General features: G+C 48.6%; 1 protein-coding gene and 1 pseudogene across 4 annotated transcripts in view; one reads left to right on the top strand and one right to left on the bottom strand.

Annotated features, from left to right (window-relative positions):
* The window catches only part of UBE4B (ubiquitination factor E4B), a 109,249-nt gene that overhangs the window by 68,453 nt on the left and 19,253 nt on the right, over positions 1-21,543 (bottom strand). For all 4 annotated transcript variants that reach the window (XM_016163591.2, XM_036228482.1, XM_036228489.1 and 1 more), the window contains one exon: positions 8,779-8,965. In XM_016163591.2, coding sequence (XP_016019077.1) covers positions 8,779-8,965 — 187 coding nt within the window. The remainder of the gene's footprint in view (positions 1-8,778; positions 8,966-21,543) is intronic.
* On the top strand, positions 18,730-18,848 carry LOC118605059 (annotated as a pseudogene).

The following is a 21,543-nucleotide window of genomic DNA, read 5'->3' as shown; positions in this document are numbered from 1 at the left end:
GGCTTCTGCCTAAGCTGCTGCCTCCAGCCAGCTTCTTCATCACCCTCAAACCCTGCCCCCCTCCCGGCCGCAGGCCAAGAGGAGACAATAGGGCTTCTTTCTTTCTGAGGAAGAAAAGGAGTTTAACAGAGGATCAGCAATCAACAATAGGACAAAGGTTACAATTTCATTGTCATTCCTGATAGCATTTTTAGCCAAAGACAATTTACTATAAAAGAATGAGTCCGATTTTGTTGAAATTCCTACAAATGTACAATGTGATGATGATGTTCCATTATCAAAACTGGGGAAGGAAATCAAGAGAAACTGAAGGTGACCAGCCCACACGGCCCCCTCATCGGTCATCGCCAAGACCACTTTCGCTCTGGGACTTCTGCACCCTTCGCTACTTCTGTCTGGAAGGGTCGCCCCAAGATCGCCATTCGGTTTGCTCCCTCGCTTCACTCGGGCCTCTGCTAAACTGTCCCCTTCTTAACGAGCAACGCCTTCCTCCCTCAGCTGTCTTACTCCATCGTAATTCTCTATTTTTCTCCACCACCGTTATCACCAGCTAACAGGTTTTAAAAATTGTTTGATTCCTCTGACTAGACTATAAGGAACAGGGCCTAGAGCAGAAGCTAACAAACACATGGGAGGATTCAAGTAAACATGTACTACACGAAGGCTTGCGAATTTAGTGTTCGGTAGATCACTGGTTAACAACCAATGTTAACTAAAATGTAAACCATGATAAAACATATCAAGCAAATTTGGAGGGATCAGAATAATGACTCTAATAGAATATGGAAGGATGTCCACTATTTTGAAAAGTAATAATCAAGTTGTTTTTAATTTCTGAATTTCAACAGATACTTATGTAAAAATTCTCCCCCACAAATCGATCCCCATAGCTGTGAGCCCGAGGCAGTGACCATCTGAGGCCCTGTCGTGTCTCTAGCACAAAGACCTCTTCGCAGGTCCCCTCCTCCTGCTGGACAGTGAGCCCCTGGAGGTCCCCAACCCAGAGCCACCCATTTTTGCATCCCTAGCTCCTAACATAATGCCTGGCAGATAGAAGGCACTAAACGAGTGTTCAAATACATGAGCGAAAGCAGGATAAAGACCATCTGCCAACATGTTGAAGAAGAATTTAGGTTAAATTCTTATTAATATATTAAAGACTAGCCGTCAGACACAGGAAATGGATTCTGTGTTTCTAACCCAGACCCAAGAACTAGCCCAGAGGCCAAACATATTATTTGGCTTCTTACTTGTTCCAAACAGGCCCTTGCTGTTTCCACTCCCGGAGCAGAGGTTATTTACCACAGACAGAGACAAACTCAGGGCTCGAAATTATAGTTTTTTGACTAGCTGCTGGATCTTTTATTCAAAGCCTTTAATAAAGAAGCACATAAATTACTATATCGCAATCTTTAAAAATATTTTGATAACTATATTTCCATGTAATTGGTTTCCTTTGTAATCCCAGATGTTTTATTATATACATGTAAAAATATATTTTGAGAAGCTGATCAAAGGCTTCTCTAGTTTGCCAAGGGACCAATGGAAAAGATAACAGTTAAGAACTCCAGGTCTCCAAGGCAGAAAAGGCAACTGGAGAACTTATTCGATCAGATGTAACCTTTCTGACAAGAAGAAACCAGTCCATAAAGGATTTGTTGGGGGACTCCTGACAAGAACAACCACATCTTGGGGGGAGAGGGGTCACGACTGCAGGAAGGGGAAGGCCTTAGTCGGATATTTTCAAGATGTCTGATGGAAAAACATCAAAGGGAACAGCTGGGAAATAAACATAATTCCAAAACGAGATTGTAAAATAAAAATTATCCAAGAGGGTTAAGAATCTCTGAAGACGAGGCAATGACGAAACGATCTAAAGATGGAGAAGGAACTCGGAGAATCAGTTTGTCCTCCCAGGAATTTAATAAGCACAGATTTTGAAAAGGAAATGAAAAATATTCTCTCCTACTGGATTGCAAACTTCCAGGAAAGAAACTGAGTCTCTCCCTCACCTCTGCGCTCCTGTGACCTAGCGCTGTGTCTGACCTGAAGTAAGCCCTAAGCAAATGCTGTGTGAACTAAAATATAAAAGCAACACAATCAACGACGACCATCAAAAAGGGGCAATCGCCTATAAGAAAAACATGACTCCTAAAGTTTTAAGGCAAGAAAAAGGAATTTCAGGATGTGGTTCCATAGTGTAGCGGTTAGCACGTCTGCTTTACACACAGAAAGTCCTGGGTTCATGCCCCAGCGAAGCCGCAGTCCACGGTCCACGGCCACGCCACCCTGAAAAAGCCTGATGTCTGATCTCGGAAGCTAAGCAGGGTCGGTCCTGGTTAGTACTCGGATGGGAGACCACCTAGAAAGACCAGGTGCTGTAAATATTTAAAAAAAAAAAAAAATCATACTAACAATGCTGCAAAATAAATTAATAAATGAGAATGATAAATGCAAAATTCAGAACAGCAGTAAACTGCTGGGGTGGGGGGTTAGAGAGCCAGAGAGTCCACAAGGGGTCACAAGTTTTACTATTGTCTCGCATATGTTGCCATGTGTGCCCAGAATATTTTGTAATAACGTTTTGTGTAATTTTAGAAGAAAATGAGTATGATTAGGAATTTTTAAAACTCTACTCAGCGCACAAGAAACAGAAAAGAGACAGACGTGCTGGACGTGGTTTTCTCTAAATCAGGAGTCCTCAACCCCCAGGCCACAGACCGGTACTGGTCCGTGGCCCATTAGGAACTGGGCCGCACAGCAGCAGGTGAGTGGCGAGCAAGAGAAGCTTCGTCTGTGTCTGCGGCCGCTCCCCAGCGCCGGCACCACCGCCTCAGCTCCGCCTCAGATCCTCAGGCGTTAGATCCTCAGAGGAGCACCGGTCCCGGGTGCCAAAAGAGTTGGGGACCACTGCTGGAAATAGAATTCAAGTCTTATTTTGCTTCTAACATTTCCAACAAAAAACTTTTTCATTCATTCAGTCGTTTAACTAGCGGCCTTTACAGAGTACCTACTATGTGCTAGCGCGGGAGCGCAAAGGCGAGGAGGTAAGACAATGAACACCGTCGAGGTCCCTGCCCTAACCTTACGGCCTAGCGGGAGGAAGGGGTGGAGATCTAAAAAACAAGTAAATCAACGACATTCTTACTGGAAAGTAGGATCTTTGCGATGCAATCAAGTTAAAGTGAGGTCACAGTGGATCAGAGCGAGTGTCCTTGTGAAAGGAGGAAAGCCTGAACGCAGACCCCCACGGGGGGACGGCCGTGAGAGGATGGAGCGGGAGATCAGAGCGATGCGGCCACAGCCGGGAAACGCCAAGGATGGCGGCACCCAACGGAAGCGGGGGGAGGCCGGGCGTCTTTCTCGGAGCCTCAGACGGAGCAGGGCCCTGCGTGCTCCTCTGGCCCCTGGAACTGCGAGAGAACGAGTTTCTACTGTGTTAAGCCATTGAGATCGTGACACTTCGTTCAGGTAGTCCTAGGAAACTAACACTGAAGCAGACGGCACTGCTAGAAGCTGGGACGACAGAGGGAGACGCCGCCTGCAGGACTCACTGCAACCGCCCAGCCCTCCTCGCTTCAGCGACCTCATCTCAACTGAGAAGGCTGCCCGCCACCGCCCGTCACCCCTGGAGGAGGGGCTCCTGCCCACGGGCGGCGGCCCGGCCGGTAGCTGTCTCTGTTAGAATGCACCTCCTGATTCTGGAACAGAGTCTCTCAAATCTACCTACTGGCCCTACCTCTACCACCCAGGACCACAGAAAACGAGCAGAAGCCATCACCCTCACGGTGACATCTCCCATTTTTTAAATGGAAAGTCATCGCATCCTCCTAAAATTTCTTTTCTTTAAGCGACACATGCTGTGCAGTTTTGGTTATCTCTTGTTATTCACGGGACAGAGCAGTGAATAAAGTGGACAAAGTCCTGCCCCGTGGAGCTTGCACTCTAGCGGGGGAGGCCGAGAACACAGGAGGCCCGGAACATCCGTGCTGCGCCAGCTGGCTCACGAGCTCAGGACAAAGTGTCGACGTCAGCACCTGGCCACCGCCCAGGCAGGTCAGACTCCACTCGCTCGTGCGCCCCGCTCCGCTTCCTCTGCAACCAGGTCTGACAGACGTGACGAGGCCGAGACTGAGAGATTCAGTAAGTTGAACCGAAGACAGAAATGCAACAGAAAATTCCACCGCCTTCCTAACGAAGCACCGAACGGGAGAGGCACGCAGGCGAATCGCAAGGCGGCACGCACCGCGAACATGCACTGCACCTTGCCAAGCACTGCCTTATTCACTTCTTTTAGCTGCTTAACTTTGGAAGATGTGGAGCCTGGGTCAAGTTTAAATGGCCGCGCCGCCCCTTTTCACATCCAAGAACTACTGAGGATGGAGGCCGTGCCTGCCTCTCCCAGGGCCCGGCTGGCGGGGCACGCTGGCGAAGGCAGATGCTGGGGGGCGGCAGTGAACAAAGACCACGCTGGTCCAAGGTGTCCTGCAGGCTGTACAAGGCTGTTTAAGCAGAATGTCACTTTTGCTGGTGTTGTTCAAATGATTTTAATTATCGGAACACACGTTTTTTTTTAAACGTGCAAATAAAAAGCTTTAAAACCTGGGGGAAAGAAGTAGCTATGCCAGACAGAGGTTGTGCTTTTAGAGAGGGGTGGCCAAAGAAGGTCTTACTGAGAAAGTGACACTTAAACAAACATCTGAAGAGTCAAGCAAAAAGGCCCTGTGGATTTTAGGGCATGACCATCCTAGGCACAGAAACGGCAAATACAAAGGCCCAAACATGGATCAGCCTGGAATGTTCCAGAACAGCAGGGAAGCCAGTGTGGCTGGAGCAGAGGGAGTGAGAGGAGCAGTGAGGGAGGAGGTCAGAGCCTTAGCTGGGACAGATCACACACAGCCCTGGTCGCCGTGAGGATGGCGACTTTCATTCTGAGTGGGGCAGGGAGCCAACAGAGGGTTTTGAACACAGAACTGATGTGACCTGTCTTATGAGGGGTTTGTTTTGTTTTGTTTAAACTTGTTTAATCAATCATGTAAATCTGTTTACCCAATCTGCTAGGAGCATAGCTAATAATATCTACCTGTTTGCGATTATGAATAATGGTGATTATGCGAGAAACATAATTAGGACTTCACAGCGTAGAGGTACGTTGCCAAGAACTAATCGTTCAGTTTCCAATTCTTTCTGTTAGTCTGTGACAGCAACATCATGGGCTTGCTGTGAGAAATGGCACTGCTGTTGCATGACGCTGCACTTATGCTGTAGTGGGACCCGCTGGCTCTGCACTGAGAACAGACTGTGAACTGGGCAAGGGTGAGCCTGGAGAGATCGGTTAAGAGGCCAGTTAAGAGGTGCTGGTGCCTGGGACCTAGGTGGCACCTGTACACGTGAGATGAGATGAGATGAGGTGGGGAGAATCTGATCTAGCTCTATTTTGCTGATGGACCTAGAACAGGGGCCGGCAAACTACAGTCCACGGGCCATATCTGACCCACTACCTGTTTTTGTAAATAAAGTTTTATTGGAACACAGCCATGCTCCCTCTTTACATATCATCTATGGCTGCTTTTGTGCCACTAGGGTAGAGAAGGACAGCTATGGCAGAGACCACACGGCCTTCAAACTGAGAGTTTCATGACCCCAAATAATCTAGAGTATGAGGTAGAGAGAAATAACATTTCGGGCTTAAGCAACTAGGGGAAAAAAGTCTGTCACTTATAGAGACAGGGTCCTAGGAGATGAGAAGTGAGGAACTATCAGGGGCTCGATTTTGGCGTGCTATCCGTGAGGTGCTTATTAGATGACGTATGAGTCTGAGGCTTAAGGAACAGGTCTAACCTGGCATACAAACTTGGGGGTCGTCGGATTAAACACGGTAACTAAAGCCAAGAAACCAGATAAACTCAGTAAGAGAAGAAACACAGAGGAAGAGGATGAGGGTTAAATGTTGAGCCCTGGCACCCTAACATTTTGGAGTCAGGGAAATGAAACAGAATCATACAGAGAGCTAAGAAGGAACAGCTGGACATAAGATGGAGACCAGGAGAGTGCGGTGTTCTGGAAGGCAAAAGAAAGTGTTTCGAGGAGAAGCGGGCCAGAGCCATGTCGAACGAGGCCGACAGGTCAGGTCGGACGGTGACTCAGAGCAGACCACAAGAGGCCGCACGTGACTGCAGCTGATTCGGCAGAGGGTGCGAGGACAGAAGGAGGCTCATGCCCCAAGTTCTGCTGTGCAGGGTACCGAGACGTGGGAGGAAGCCGGCGGGGGAAATGGGATCCAGAGTTCCTTTCTATTTATTCCCCTGACGGGAGAAGGAACAGCAGGTATTCATGGCGGTTAAAAATAAATAAATAAAAGTTCTCCACTTGACACGAAAAACCTGACGAAGCAGGAAAGGCAGTGACGGCTGCGGCAACGGCTCTGGGCAGGTGAGAGGGGATGGGATTTGGGGTACGGCCTTCGACAAGGGCAGGGCACAGGGACAGGGTGGCAGGTGAACGCGAGCGATGGCGGGAGCTTACGGAGTTCCCTTTCCGCCTGCGTCTGCTTCCTCAGACCCCCGGCTGAGAGCATGGAGGAGAATCGGGTGCAGACTGGAGAAGCCATGAAAGAGATCAGCGGAGTGGGACAGGGGGTCGGAAACCCGGTGGAACTGTCCGCCAGTGCTGAGGCCCCCTTGAGCTTATGAAATGAGACACACAGCATGGTTCTGGGTTTTTCTCTAGCCCTCTTCCATTGCATGAGACAGAGTAGGTGGGGCTTTACGACCAGGATCACGGTTTAACCGAGCAAATTAAGACGAAGGGAGAAGAGAGGCGAGAGAAGAGTGACAAAAATGGCTGACTGCAGAATTCAAGCAAGGACGAAAGAGAGCACGTGAGGGGAGAAAGGCGCGAGGAACGTGATGAGCTGATGGAATCAAAGGACGATGGCCCCAGCGGGCCCGCGGGGGTACTGCATCTGGGCACCAGAGGGACGGAGCTGGAAAGCTGAAGGTGGTGGTCAGAAAGACACTGAGATGGAAAATCTAGAGCATGACCACGGCAGGGAGTGGCTAACGTCAGGTGGAAGACAAAAGGTCACTGAAGTTGAGGAGCTCGAGAAACTGAGAGCTCAGAGCCCTGGGCAGGTCAAGCCTGTGGTACTGACACCGTCATGAATTAAGCCAGAAACGGTGTTGGAGAAGGCGACAGCGGACAGCACGAGGCGGGGTGAGCGGGTCAGAGGACAGGTGACGCAGGGAGGGGCGGGGAGTAAGGTGTGATGACACAAGAGTCAGTGTGTTTTGGGGGAGGAGGATGAACGGTCTAGAAGAGGAGAAGAGAGAGCAGCAGAAGAGCAGAACTCCCATGAGAGCGCAGGGGGGACGGACGTTCACAGGGCCGGATTTTGCTGCTGGCGGACGGTGAGGCTTTCGGAAGGGGGGATGGAGGTTCAGAAAGGCATATGCATAACAAGGTGGGTAGAGATTAGAGACTGGGGATAAGGCACGGGCCTGCGAGACGCGGTGGCTGCCATCTGCCGAGATCACCCTGGTGCGGCTGCGAGCGTGCCAGGCCCATGCAGACGTCTGGGTCTCCTGCCTGACCGCTGCCGACGCGCTGAGAGGCCCTCCCCGCCCCCCCAGGGCTCCGCCGGACACTTTCTAGCATTCCATTTGGGGCCTGAGCACAGTGAGACAAGCAGCACCATTTCCAAGGAAAAGGCAAACACATAGCTGGAATCCTAAACCCTGCCCCTACCGGAGGACCAGCACGGCTTCTCAAAGACGGTGTACGGAGGAGACGCCGCAGGCAAAGGCGCTGCTGTTACTAACGGAACCGCTCGCGCTTTTATCATTAACAGAATTATGTATAAGCGTTTCTATCTGCACAGGGAAGAGTCACGATGACGTCTAATAAAAATTACAGTGACAGAAACTCCGTAAACACTTAATTGATGAGTCGCCCTAAATCGAGAAAACATTATCTAGAAGGTGACTAAGAGAGAATGCATTTAAATGCAGAACTAACAATTATATGTTAAATTGTCAGATGACATGTTGATCGATGCTGGTCTCTTAGCACCTGTTTTTTCATAATTAGAATCTTAAGTAATTATATAATTGTTATGATGACAATAATTATTATGTTTGATAGAAATGTTCATTTAGAGAAAAGGACAGTTGGTTTCAAATATACAGTATGAGTCAGTATCATCGTTTCTGAGTGAAAGCAGTCCTGCATATCAGCCACGAGCTCATTAATTATAAAGAAATCAAGCTTTATGGCAGTTAAATAACTGTCAATGAGATAGTTATAAAACATCATTATCAGGTCAACTTTTATATCCTGAAAATTTAGAGAAAGAATTCTATGCCAAAGTACAATGAAGACAAGAAAATCTGTAACCAGAGGCTTGTTAATTTAACCATCATTTCAATCTTACATTTTCATATTATTTTACCTTAAAACAAAAGCATCAACCAAACTCAAAATCAGCAGAACTAAATTTAGTCTTAATCATTTTGCCATCAGGGAAAAGACCTAACCCTGTTTGAAAAAAAGGATAAAGTTATAGAAAGGAAAACAATTAGTTTTAACAGATCATTATCAAAATGAACAGCCATTAACACAAAACAATGTAACGATAAAATTTTAACTACTGCCAAAAGGGTTTAAAAAAGCTGCTGTCCAAGTTGTTTTACCCCGTTGTGGCAATGTCACGACTGGGAGCGTCACAAGCAGCTGGGATGAGAATCTCGAGCACGCCGCAGGGGTGAGGCTAAGGCTTACCTGATGCACCTATTGGGGAGGTAGCTGGGGTCATGCTGTGGACACTGAGGCCCAGGCTCTGGGAGGGGCCGGGGGCCGACGCTGCGAGGGGAGGTCCCGGAGGGCTCTCCCTCTGGGGAGAGGTGAGCGGGGTGGTCGGCTGGGAGGTCTGTCCTCCAGCAAGTCGTGCCAGGCGCCTCCGGCGTATCTACAACAGGAGGGGAAAAGGGCATTCGGTAACTGAACGGAGACACAGCTCTCCCGAGAACGCAGCCGCCGCCAGGGCCCCACCAGGGCCAAGCAGCCAAGCACGCCTTGAGGAACAGGCACTCGTTCGGGACAGTGACGTGGTCCACCAGTATTTCTGCGAGCTGCCACCGCAGTCTTTAAAAACTGCATCTTATTTGCCTTACCATCTCCATTTATCGCACCTCCTTGACTGACACTGTGATAATTTACAATTAGCATGCTACACTTTAAACACTAAAGCTTGCTGAGATTTTAATAACACTACATAAATTGGTCATCTTAAAGAGGCAAGACTGAAAATAAATATCCAATTTAATTCACTAAAATAATGAGAGAAAACAACAAAAGTTACGCCAAGACAAATTTTACTGTCATTTTCAAGAGCAAAATAATGAGGTTTTCCTTAATTTCAATAAAAATATAATCTTCCTTAAACTAATATACATCCCAGAGTTATGAAGCGATTACAAGTATGTACCACACAATCCCAGTGGACCACAGAAATGTTTCCCCCACATCTTGATAGTCATTAATTCATAACCAGTCAATAAACACCCACTGGCCAGCTGCTGTCCCAGGCGGTGAGGAGAAGGAGCCATCATGATAAGGCTTCTGGCTCCGCGCGAACATCAAAGAAACCAACCAACCAGGCTGCTCGCACTCCTTCCGCAGTTGAGTAAGGAAGATAAGAGTTAAATTAGGACCAGTGCTAACTGGGATGGACTTCGCCTCGTCTGAACGAGGAATCTATCTGTCACCCCAGCACTGTGAGAAATCTCCTTTTATTGTTCGGACAACCAAGAAACACCCCGATTTGTGACTTCAAAGTCCAAACGCCCTTCCTTGTGCCCCTGATGCAAATACACCTGTCGATGAATTTATACAAAACTCTGGACTGGTTCGGGTGCTCGTCTAGCTTCTGAACCAGATTCAGTGGCCTTCAGGAGAGGATTCGGTCATGCTGATTTAACGAACGCTGCTGCTGCGCTCTACGACCTTCTAGCAACGTTCAAGCGCTCACCTGATCGTCGTAGCCCTGCGAGGTGGGTACGTGTATCACAGGCGCGTGCCCCCCACACCCGAGCACACCGAGGCGAGGGCAGGCTGGCTACCCCGCCTGACGCGCAGGGGCAGCCCCGCCCCCGTGCCTGCCCTCTCGCCACCCCAGCGGCAGTCTGGGGACCTCTGCGGGCCCCCAAGGCCTTGCCAGGGGGTCTGTGAGGCCAAAGCTGTTTTCATAACAACACTAAAACATCCGCCTTTTCGCTCTCATTCCCCTACAAGTGTCCAGTGGCGCTTCCCAGAGACCACATGACACGTGATGTTGCAGCTTCTTTAATAAACAAGTTAATAAGAGAATCCAGCTGTCTTCCTATAAAGTCAGACGTTAAAAAGATTAGCAAAAGTGAAAACGATGTCACTCTTCTCATTGTATTTGAGAATGTATTGTTTTCATTGTTATTTATAGTAATATACAATGGCTTTTATTATTTTTGAAAGAATTAATAATTTTCAGTTTTCATTTCTAATACGGTAAATACCCATAGATATAATCCACCTACACAAATGCTCTTGGGGAGCCTCAGTATTCTGAAACGGTGTAAAGGAGTCCTGAGACCACACCTGTGCGAACCGCGCGCCCCACCGGCCCCCACCTCGCTCTCAAGCATCTTCGTCTCCCCACATGGCGGCCTGGCTCCTGGTCTGTGACAGACGCCGGATGCTCACAGACCCGAACGGAGCAGAGAAAAGGGAGAGACATCACGAATCAGCCAAGGAGGACTGGTGTTACGATAAACTCAATGAAAGAAATCAATGAAGCATTTCTCTCATGCACACTTGACTGGGGTGGAGGCGGCGGAGGCGACGAGAAATGCCCACCCCCGACCTGTTCTCAAGCCAATTAATTACTCGAGCCAGAGGACCAGGCTGTGTGTTCACTGCTTCCTTCACCTCAAACACAGACAATTCATCACCAAGTCTCATTCCTTATGCCTGGGTCCAGCCTCTCATCTCACTCTGCTCCCTGGCCGCCACTGTCAGGGCCACCTTCCTCTCTCGCCAGGACCTCTGCCAAAGCTTCCTGAAGGGTGCACCTGTGCCCACTCCGGCCTGGTAGAGACAGAGGCCCCAGATTCCTTTCTTTAAACACTTTCACCGTTTTAGATTTCTGAACTGCAAATCAAAACCGTAATGAGATAACACCTCACACCCTTGGGATGGCTACTATCAATAAAACATAAAAAGGGAAGTGTCAGCAAGGTCCAGAGCGCCTGGAACCCTTGTGTGCTGCTGATGGGGGTGTGACATGTGCAGCCACTCTGGAAAACGGTGTGGTGGTTACGCAAAAAATTAAAAACAGAACTACCCTACGATCCAGCAGTTCACTCTGGGAATGCAGGCCAACACGACTGAACGCAGGCAGGAGCTGGAACAGATACTGTTCACCGTGTTCACAGCAGGCTTACCTGCAAGAGCCAAAAGGCGGAAGTAACCCAAGTGTCCACCAACAGAAGAGCGGTAAACCAGGCGTGGTCCGTCCATACAGTGCAACATCATTCAGCCTTAAAAAGGAAGGACATTCTGACACACGCTACGGCACGGGTGAACCTTAAGGACGTTATGCTACGTGAAAAAAGCCAGTCACGAAAAAGACGAATTACTCTATGATTCCACTTGTATAAGGCACTGAGACCAGCTGAATTCATAGAGAAAGCAGAATGGTGGTTGCCAAGGGCTACGGAGATTTTAAAAATCTGCCTAAACATAGAAGTCAGCCTAAGACGTTAGAAGGCAGGTTATCGTAGTTTCCCCTACAACCTGCTCTCCACACGGCAATCGCAGTAATTCCGTAAAACACCATCATCTCCCCTGCTTGAACCCCTCTGTGGCTTCCCATGGCACCTGGAATAAAAACCAAGTCCTCGCTGTGTCCTACAGGGCCACTGCTGTCTCTCCGGGCTCACGGTGTGCCACGCCAGGCGGCAGCCACACTGGCCCTCTGACAGTTCCTAGAACATCTTAAACACCATCCCACCTCTGGCTGCTTGCAACTCCTTTAACCTAGGAGCAGTTTCTCACAATTCTTGGCATGGCTGCTTCTTTCTCTTCCTTCCACTCTCCTGGAGGGCTTCCGCCATCATTGCATCCAGCACGGCCCTCCTTGCCACACTCATTTGATGTCACAGCCCTCGAGTCACATCCTTCAAGCGCACTTGTCACGGTCGAAAAACATCTCGCTTATTTCTCCCTCACTGTCTGTCCTACTGTCTGCTTCTCTACTGAATGGAAGCTCCCTCCGTGAGACAATGACGTCCACCTCGTTCACTGCTGTGGCCCCAGCACTGAGCACGTGCCAGGCACATGACAGCTCTGTACACACTGAACAATGGGAGAGATTAATACATGGAGTTGAGGGAGGCAAAGTATTAAAAACCACACGCAAGGAGGTTGAACTAAATATGCAAAGCCCAGACAGTGTTTCAGACTTCTGAGACCGACACTTCTTCAAACAGTCGTGCATTCGACACTCAGCGAACACGACAGTAAACCAGGCGGCCCTGCTCTCACGGAGCTCGGATTCTGGCGGGGGCCAGGTGGCTACAAGCGCCAGCAGAGAAAAATGAAGTAGGGCAGGGACAGCAGGGCTCCCTGGGGAGGGGGCACCTGAAAACACCCGAAGGAAGAGAGGAAGCAAGCCGCGCGGTGTCGGGGAGCGTGAGGAGCCTGGGCCTGGCACATACAAGGTCAGGGAGACCAGGGTGGTAGAGCAGGATGAGCAAGGCGGGGAAACGGCAGAAGACGAGGTCAGAGGTGACAAGGGGTCTCGAGGGCCACCGTACGAGCACTGGCTCTGGGAAGCCACCAGGGGGTTTTGACCGGCAAAGTGACATGATGTGACGTACACCTTAAAATGTTTTATTTCGGCTGCTATGGAGAATAAATTGCAGGGGAGAGTGAGGGTAGGCGGAGACACGGCTGAGGAGGCTGCTGCCACGAGCGAGGGAAGGGGACGGGCGGTGACGCGGACTAGGGGGTGGATGGTGGCGAGAGGTCAGTGGGGATACACGTCCGAAGCAGAGCTCAAGTTCACAGGATTCACTGATCCACTGAATGACAAGGACGGAACCAGAGGACGTAAAGGTGCCGACGAAGTCTGAAGTCTAAGCAATTTATCAGATCAGTTTACTGAGAGAAAGACAGTAAGAAGAATGGAGCGGGGAGAGACCCGAAATTCTTTTAGATGCACGTTCACTAACAAAGAGATGGAGCTGTCAACCACGCGTACGATCTGACGCACAAGACGGGTTAGGGGGACAATTTGGGAACTGTCAGCTTCTACATGGCATTTGACGCCACGAGAGAGTGAGGTCCCTCGGCAGTGAGTGCAGGCAGAGAGGTTAAGAAGTCTGAGGATGACACCCCGCAACACAGGATGACGCCCCGCAACACGCCAACAATCGGAGCTGGAAGGCGAGGCGAAATCAACAAAGGAGACTGAGGAAGCTGTCACGGGGCCTCGGGGCTGGTTCTCCCGGGAGGGCTGGGCCTGGCTTCCTAGAAGCCAATCAGAGCACTTTGAGAATGAGTGACTGGCAGGACTCTACTTGCAGGCTGGGTAATGAGAAGACAGAGAGGTGCACACTGCACCTGGCAATGCGGCGGCAGTTGAGGTCTCTGTCTAGAGCTATTCTGAACGGATGCTGGGGATGAAAAACTGACTGGAGTGGGTCCAAGAAAGAATGAGAAGAAAAACAGTACAGTCAGGGAGTACAGAGGATTTTTACTGTAAAAAAAAAAAAGTAGAAAAACAGGGGAGAGGGGAAGGGAGGGAAAGCAGGGCCAAGGGCGGAGCGGGGAGCGTGCTGAGCCCGAGAGGGGACGGGCAGCGCCCACGTGCTGGGGGGCGCCTGCCGCTCCCCCCCGGCCGCCTTTGTGTTGGCTGCGAAGTGGAAAACAAGGTGATCGGCTGAGAGTGCAGCCAGAGGACTCAGGGGTCTAAAGAGAGAAGGTGGGGTACACAGCGGTCACCTGGAAGAGCGAGAGAATGAACGCGCCAAGGAAATAAAGGAGAACTGGGCAGCGCCGAGCTGGCTTGTGACTGCTTCAGGGTGGCGGTCAAGCATTCAAAATGAAACCACTCGAGACGGTGCTCTGTGTGTCCCGGCCACGGGCAGCTGCCTAGGTGCAGAGGACGTGGAAAGCTGGATTTAACCACAGTTGGGGTTCTGCCAGGCACGTAGGTCAGAGGGAGAGGGGGACGAGGGAGTGGAGGGGCTGATTATGACGAAGGCCCAGAGTCTCCCCTGACAAAGAAGAGACTTAAGCGTGGCCATGTCTGTGCAGACAGCTGGACTGTCCTTCCCTGCGGCGCTACGTTGAAGACGTGATGAGAGACGTGGCTGCAGCGAGTGACCTGCACCAGCACCAGCACCAGCAGGGACACCTGCAGGCTGAGGCCCCGGGGATTGGCTGTGACGCTGAGTAGCACATTTAACTCCTTAGAGTCACTGTTTCCTCAGCTCGAAAACAGAGATAATAAGCTCAGCCCGAAATGGCTTTCACGGATCGCTGTTACAATCAAATAGGATGGGATGTAAAAATGTGCGTAGAGAACTATGGGTGAAGATAAATTAAGTGTGGTTTATTTCTACACTGGAAGCCACAGAGCAATCAGACGAACGCCCTTGTGCTCTAAGCAGCCACCTGGCTGTGGCTGGCTCTCACAAAGGATCCTGAGCAAAAGAAGCCAGAGATAAAAAACAAAACAAAACAAAACAAACAAAAAAAAAAAACACAGATTGCATGATTCCATTTATATAAGAAAAATACAAGAAAAGCTAAGCTGCAACATCGGTCGGGACAGTAATCACGCTTGGCAGAGGGCGGGGTGCAGGGGAGATGCCGGGGAGGCGCGGGCGCGTCTGCCGGCCGGCGAGGGTCTTTTTCTAACTGGACGTTAGTTTCATAGTGTGTCCACTTTGTCAAAATTCATCGGGTTGCATACGCAACGCAATGGACAGTCATCTAGTTATTCTTCATAACTTATGTTTTAAATTTCTCCTTTATATGCTTCAAATAAGATAATTTTAAAAAACAAATCCTACTTATCTGTCAAGGCTTACTAGAAAGCTACAGTCTACGAGAATTCTATAATTTTAAAAATTTGCTGTAAATTAAAATATACAACACTGATACTGAAGTTAATGCAGTATTTTAATTTTTAAAAATGTGTTCGTGTATACACACCAATACAACAGAACGCTTGGCGAAGAGAGACTAAATTTTCACACAAACCAGCGTCTGGGAATTGGTAGAAGTTAAATGTCATTACCTTAGAGGCGGCTACATTTAGGAGCCCATGCTTGATTTCAAATTCAGGTTCAACCTTTACTACTTACTACCTAGGCAGGTTCATGTTAAGTCGCTTAAGGCAGCGGTCCCCAACCTTTCTGGCCCCAGGGACCGGTGCTCCTGTGAGAAGCAGCGCCTGAGGATCTGAGGCGGAGCTGAGGCGGCTGCAGACACAGACGAAGCTTGGGTCGCTGGCCCACCGCCCACCTCCTAACAGGCCACGACCGGCACTGGTCCGCAGCCCGGGGGGTGGGGAGGGGACCCGCGGCTCTATGCGGCTCTATGCTTCTGTTTCCGCGTGGCTCCCACGGGGATAAAACCAGGAGCCTCCTCGCAGAGCTGTGAGGGCACCAGCGCCCGTGCCCTGCCCACTTCATTTTTCCTCACGGCTTGGGCCTTCACGGCCCCACTCCACCCATGGCGTTTGTTTGTGAACCTGGCACACTGTAGGTGCAATTTAAATATCTGCTGAATGAGTAAAAGGAGAAATGAAAGTGCGCTGCACACAAAGTTTACTATTTATGGACTAATATTACCATTATCTTTGAAAAAGCCTACACATTGTTTTTGGAAACATATGGAGGCACTTTAAATCCGGGAGCCACGTTCGGCCTGGGACGTTCACTTCAGATGTTTCCTTCAGTGACAGAAACACTGAATAAGCGTCCTGGCTCGCTGCGACACGGGCTTGAAGGAAGAAAGGAAGTTTCCCAAGAGGAAAGACGTCCGCTGTGCTGGTCTTCCCCTGTCCCCAGCCCCGTCACGCTACAAACACAGGTTTAAAAACAAACAAACAAAAAGGATGAAGAACAAGACTGTAAATACACTGTGGACTATTGGGGGAGCCAGGGAGGTGGAGTGAGGAACAGAAGCAGGTCCATGCGTGACAGGAACTGGCAGGAGGTGACCGGTAGGACTATCCTGACCCCAAGACCTACTAGTAAGAGAAGAAACAGTCACAGCGGGGGCAGTGCTCTGGGCTGCCCACAGCAGCGCTGTCGGTAGAGGACAATGCCCTTCGGAGGGCTGGTCACCTTCTCCAGTGGCAGTAGCTTTAAGCTGATTTAGCAACCTGAGGACCCTGGGAATGTCTGGACAGAAGACGCCCCAGAGAAGGGCTTTGAGCCACACTGCAAGTATAAAGGCCTGTGTGACACTCTGGACTCGTACAAGACGTGACCTCACTTTTATCACAAACACATGAGACAAAAACTAAAAATAGTCCCAACACAGCAAAATATTATTACACTTGTTTCTTACTCTGCTTTTTTACACTAAGCACATAGGACTGGCATTAAGTTAAACAAAAGTCCTTTTTAGAATTTCGTTTTTCCAGACGTCAGAGAGAAAACACCAAAAGCATAAAAAAGGAACTTCCAACTTCCCAACTTATGTCCTTGTTTTAAACCACAACTCAGGCCAAATGACTGATAACGAAATCTCATTCCTAGAGTTTTCTTGTCTTGACTGTTTCAGTTCTTACTTCACAAACGGCATTAAAATAGGGCTTTCCCCAGAACTGTTCTATCCTGCTGTAGCATTTCCTACCCTCACGTTCCTGATGGACTAAAAATAGATTCAAAACGGCCACTGTTCAAAACAGCGAGGCCCATTGTGGTGGCACGAGGCAGAAGCTAAGACAGGATGGGCCACACTGTTCCTCTTATTATTAGCACTTGGTGGTGGTGGGGCGGGGGGGGGGGGGGGAATAAACCCAAAAAGCATTGTTTTCCATTTAATAAACAGTCATTCTACAAAAGCATCTTACTTTTCTACTCAAAGAAATTAAATCCCAACACAATGAAAAACTCTAAAATATTTACTCTTTGTGATGGTCCCCTTCTAGAGATAGCTCCTATTCTGCTTATTATTGGTGTTTTATTCTCTTTTTTAATAACTAGCCGTATCTAAAACTTATAAAATTTCACAAGATGCCCATATCCAAGTCCCACAAAACATCTTAAAATAAGCACATTCAAATCTGAACACCACAATCCTGTGATCTAAAGTCTGCCTGGTTCCTTTTAAAAATTCAAAATTTTAAATTATTTTTCACTCAAAAGCTCCAAAAGTCTTGTCAGTTAACTCCCTTACCCTCATTTTAAAGTATATATTAAACTCAGTCTACCACTGTTACCCTATATACATGAGGCCAAAAATATGAAAAAATACTTTTCCTTCAACCTTGACATTATAGCAAGAAGTGACTTAAATTCTCCTTCGAAGATCTGAACTGAACATAAGGAAATGTCTCCTTACTTCTCAAAACAATGCCACCACCTTCTCCCCTGCAAAGAGGAAGCTGATTTGGCATTCAAATAAAACAGCCGTCCAGGTTAGTCACTGACGAACTACTTCAGCTGCTCGACACCCCGAGATAAAAGAATATTTTATAATTACACAAGTAACCTCGCCCTCACCGTGTGCCAGATGCTGTTCTAAGGGTTCATGTACATAAACTTAGTTAATAATCTAAAGAGAGCAGTACCTTTATTTCCCCATTTTATAGATGAGGAAACTGAACTCAGAGGTTAAGGAACTTGCTCAAGGTCACAGAGCTAGAAAATGCAAGAGAGGTGAACCCCGACAGTCCGACTCCAGTGCACAGTCTCAACCACGCCCTGCTGATCTCCACAGTAGAAAAAAATCCCCTCGGAGGTTGCAGTGATTTGCAGACAGAGGCAGCCCTCCTCCCCTGATGATACAGTGCTTGTCCACGATCGGTTGTGAATAAATGAATTTAGGTATTAGAATGTTAGTATTGCAGATATTACGGTCATACTCAAACAGCCTGGACTGCGAGGAACAAGAGGAAAAGGCACAGAAGAAAATCGATGATTAGACACAGCACGATGAGATGTGCACAGATACAGAGTAGAAAAGACTCTTTGGGACTGCAAGTCACTCTGGGGCATCTGTTGTCACTTCATAGGGACGGTCCACATATATCCATATCTGCTATCACCCATTCATACCTATGAGGCTCCAAATGCTATATCTTTAAAAGAAAACAATATATTTTCTATTCACTTCAGTATCTCCTGCTCTTAAAGGAGATATATTTTTATGTCATATGTATTTTACCAAAAAGTTTTTTAAAAACTGAATTGAAAAAGCAGGTTGCAAAAGGGCACGCCCAATGACTCCCACTGGGTACCTCGATTACAACAGACACTATTATTTCATGTACACACGTACATGAAAATGGTGATGGCACTGACACATTTCCGTTTCTCTCCACCTTCCTTGTGGCTCACAATGTCTAATGAAGGAAATGAAGCCCTTGCTGCCTCTCACATCCGTAAACCCTGGAAACACGCAGACAAAGTACAGCGCTGCTCCGCACGGTCCCTCCAACACCCAGGCTGGGCCTACGGCCCTGCCACCCTGAACGCGTCCGAGCTCCTCTGACCTCGGAAGCTAAGCAGGGTCAGGCCCGGTTAGTACTTGGATGGGAGACCGCCTAGAAATACCAGGTGCTGGAGGTGTTAAGGAAAAAATAATTTTTTTAATTAAAATAAATAAAATAAATAAATAAAAATAAGCTAGAAATATCTTTAAAAAAAATAAAATATAAAAAAGACCCGGGATGGGAAACAATGTCCACAGGGGACTCTAAGGCAAACGGGAAGAGCCGCGGCAGGCGCTGTGCACAAGCCCAGAACGCCGCCTGCGTTTCCTTGGCCTAAATGAGTCATGTGGCATGAACGAGTCACGTGGCCGTACCTGCCGCCAGCGGGGGAACAGAACCTTCCCAGCCAGGGGCAGTGAGTACGGACCACTAACAGTCTAACACGGCAGAGGCCCCTTTCCTTCAGGACACACCACGGCAGAGGCCACTGACTGCACGGCTTGCCTCTTTGTCCCCTGGCGCACCCCCTCTTTCAGGTCTTGGCTCGGATGTCACTTCCTCAGTGAGGCCTTCTCAGGCCGCCTATCCCACCCTGCTTGATGGTTCTCGTACTCCAAACAGTTCAGCCAAATCCAACACCTGCGTGCGTGCGGATACGTGTACAAACACACATACGGACAGAAAGAACGAAGCAAAAAGGCAATGCCAACGATTGATGAATCTCGGTCAGGGGTCCCCATCCCCGGGCTGCGGACTAGTACTGGTCAGTGACCTGTTAGGGCCGCACAGCAGAAGGTGAGTGGCAGGTAAGTGAACAAAGCGTCATCTGTGTCTGCAGCCGCTCCCCAGCGCCGGCACCACCGCCTCAGCTCCACCTCAGATCCTCAGGCATTAGATTCTCATAGGAGCACCAGTATCCAGTGCCGAAAAGGTTAAGGACCAGTGAAGATTCTAGGTGATTCATTCAACCTTTCTGCAGATCAGGAAATTTTCAGACCCGCCAGCATGGCCTGTGTTCTGCCGAGCTGTGTTCAGCTGCACATGGCAGGCATGGAGCTGCAGAGCCAGGGCTCCAAATGAGTATAGGAAGTGAGAAAGAGGTGAGGTCATGGCAAATGTGTCCGGGGGTGATTGTGAAGCAGAAACCCAAGACACAGGAAGCCCTGGCAGCGCTCGGATTCTGGGTTTGAGTCTCTTCCTGTGACCCAGCTATCTTTCCATCCCTGGGTTCAGAAGGAGGAACCCTGTACCCTCAACACAAATTCCATCGTTTGTGTGAGCGCGATAAGCTGCTCTACTGCCTACAGTGTGTGCGTTTATAAACACCTCCATTCCCCAGGGACGATCAGCACTATCTGATGGTGGGCGGAGAACCCCCTCGCTCTTTTCACTATTGGTTTCCAGGACTCAAATTCACTTGCACTATCTATAGTAACGGCACAATCGAATCATCTGAGAGGGTAATTTTGAAAATCCAGCAACATGCAAATTCTCACACTGTACATGTTCCCTGATGGGACAGGTAGGGGTTAGCCAGGTGAAGGGACGGAAGAGCATCGGCCAAGCGGGGAGGTTTTGCAAGAACACACGGTGTTTAGGGGATTCTGAGTCATTTGCTAAGGCGAGTGCGTGTGGCCACGGCAAGAACAAGGCAGGAAAGGCATGCTGGGACAAGCTCAGGATGGGCTTTGAATACCATCCGAAGAAGCTGAACTTTTTCATGAAAGTAAGAAAGAGACTTTGAAGGATTTAAGCAGGGCAGTTACTGAATCAGATTTACAACGAATCAGTCTAGCTAGTACATGGAGAACGGACTGAGGCGAGACGAAGCAAGCCTGGGCAGTGGGGACTGTGGAAAGGAGGGTCCCAGGGCTATTTAAGGTGCATAATCAACAGAAAGTAGTCATTACTTGGAAGTGACATGTGAGGGAGAGTGGAGAGTCTAGACTTCAGGCCAGGATACCTAAGTGGATGGTAAAAATCCCTAAAATTGAGAATACAGAAGAAGGAGATTTTAAGAAGAGGAGTTACAGACTACTGACTATGAGATGACTATAGAATACCCGAATAGAAATGCCCCATGGGCAGGTAATTTTGTTTTATTTATGATTATTATTTTGTTGTTCTAGCGAGGATTTAAAGTGATTAATAAAATATATAAAATATATTTTAATTATTTTAATACTTAATATCTTATTAAATTAAAATCAAATAGATAAGGAAATTAGGACAGAAGTAAAATGATGACAGAAAAAATAAGATAAAGCCAGAAGTGAGATCAGTACACATTACACATGTCTATCAACACAGCATGTGACTGACACCCATTATCACACACTCAAAACAAGAAGATGCTTAATGCCAAAACACGACTCAGAGAAAGCAATTTTAGAGTGGTCCAAACGAGGCGATCCACACATCACCTCTGCTGGTGTGGCCTGACTTAGGGAGAGATTTTAGAGTACCTCGGGCAGGCACTCAAAACCTGAGGGTCAGGAGGGTCTCTGGTTTTCATAAGATTTTCAGAGGTCCCCGACACAAAAAATCCCTCTCTCAGAGAATGGATGCCTCTACCTCCTTCACTCAGTCCCCAACAGAAACATGCTCTCAATACAGCTGATGAGAACTGAGCCACAGCATTTTAGGGGCGCTCCGATGACCCAAAGCAGAGCTGCGTGTGTGCGTACAGCACGCTGCGGAGCCACGCGCTCTCGCTGTCCATGTGCGGGGGCACCTGGAGGTGTGGGTCCAGGCCGCGGGCAGGAGATGCACTGGCGAGCCACCAGTATTTACATGGTAGACAAGCCTAAGTACCAAGAGGGTGGACTTTG

This window comes from Rousettus aegyptiacus, unplaced genomic scaffold (assembly GCF_014176215.1).
Source record: "Rousettus aegyptiacus isolate mRouAeg1 unplaced genomic scaffold, mRouAeg1.p scaffold_m13_p_1, whole genome shotgun sequence".
Lineage (NCBI taxonomy): Eukaryota > Metazoa > Chordata > Mammalia > Chiroptera > Pteropodidae > Rousettus > Rousettus aegyptiacus.
This window is presented reverse-complemented; position numbering and strand designations above follow the sequence as displayed.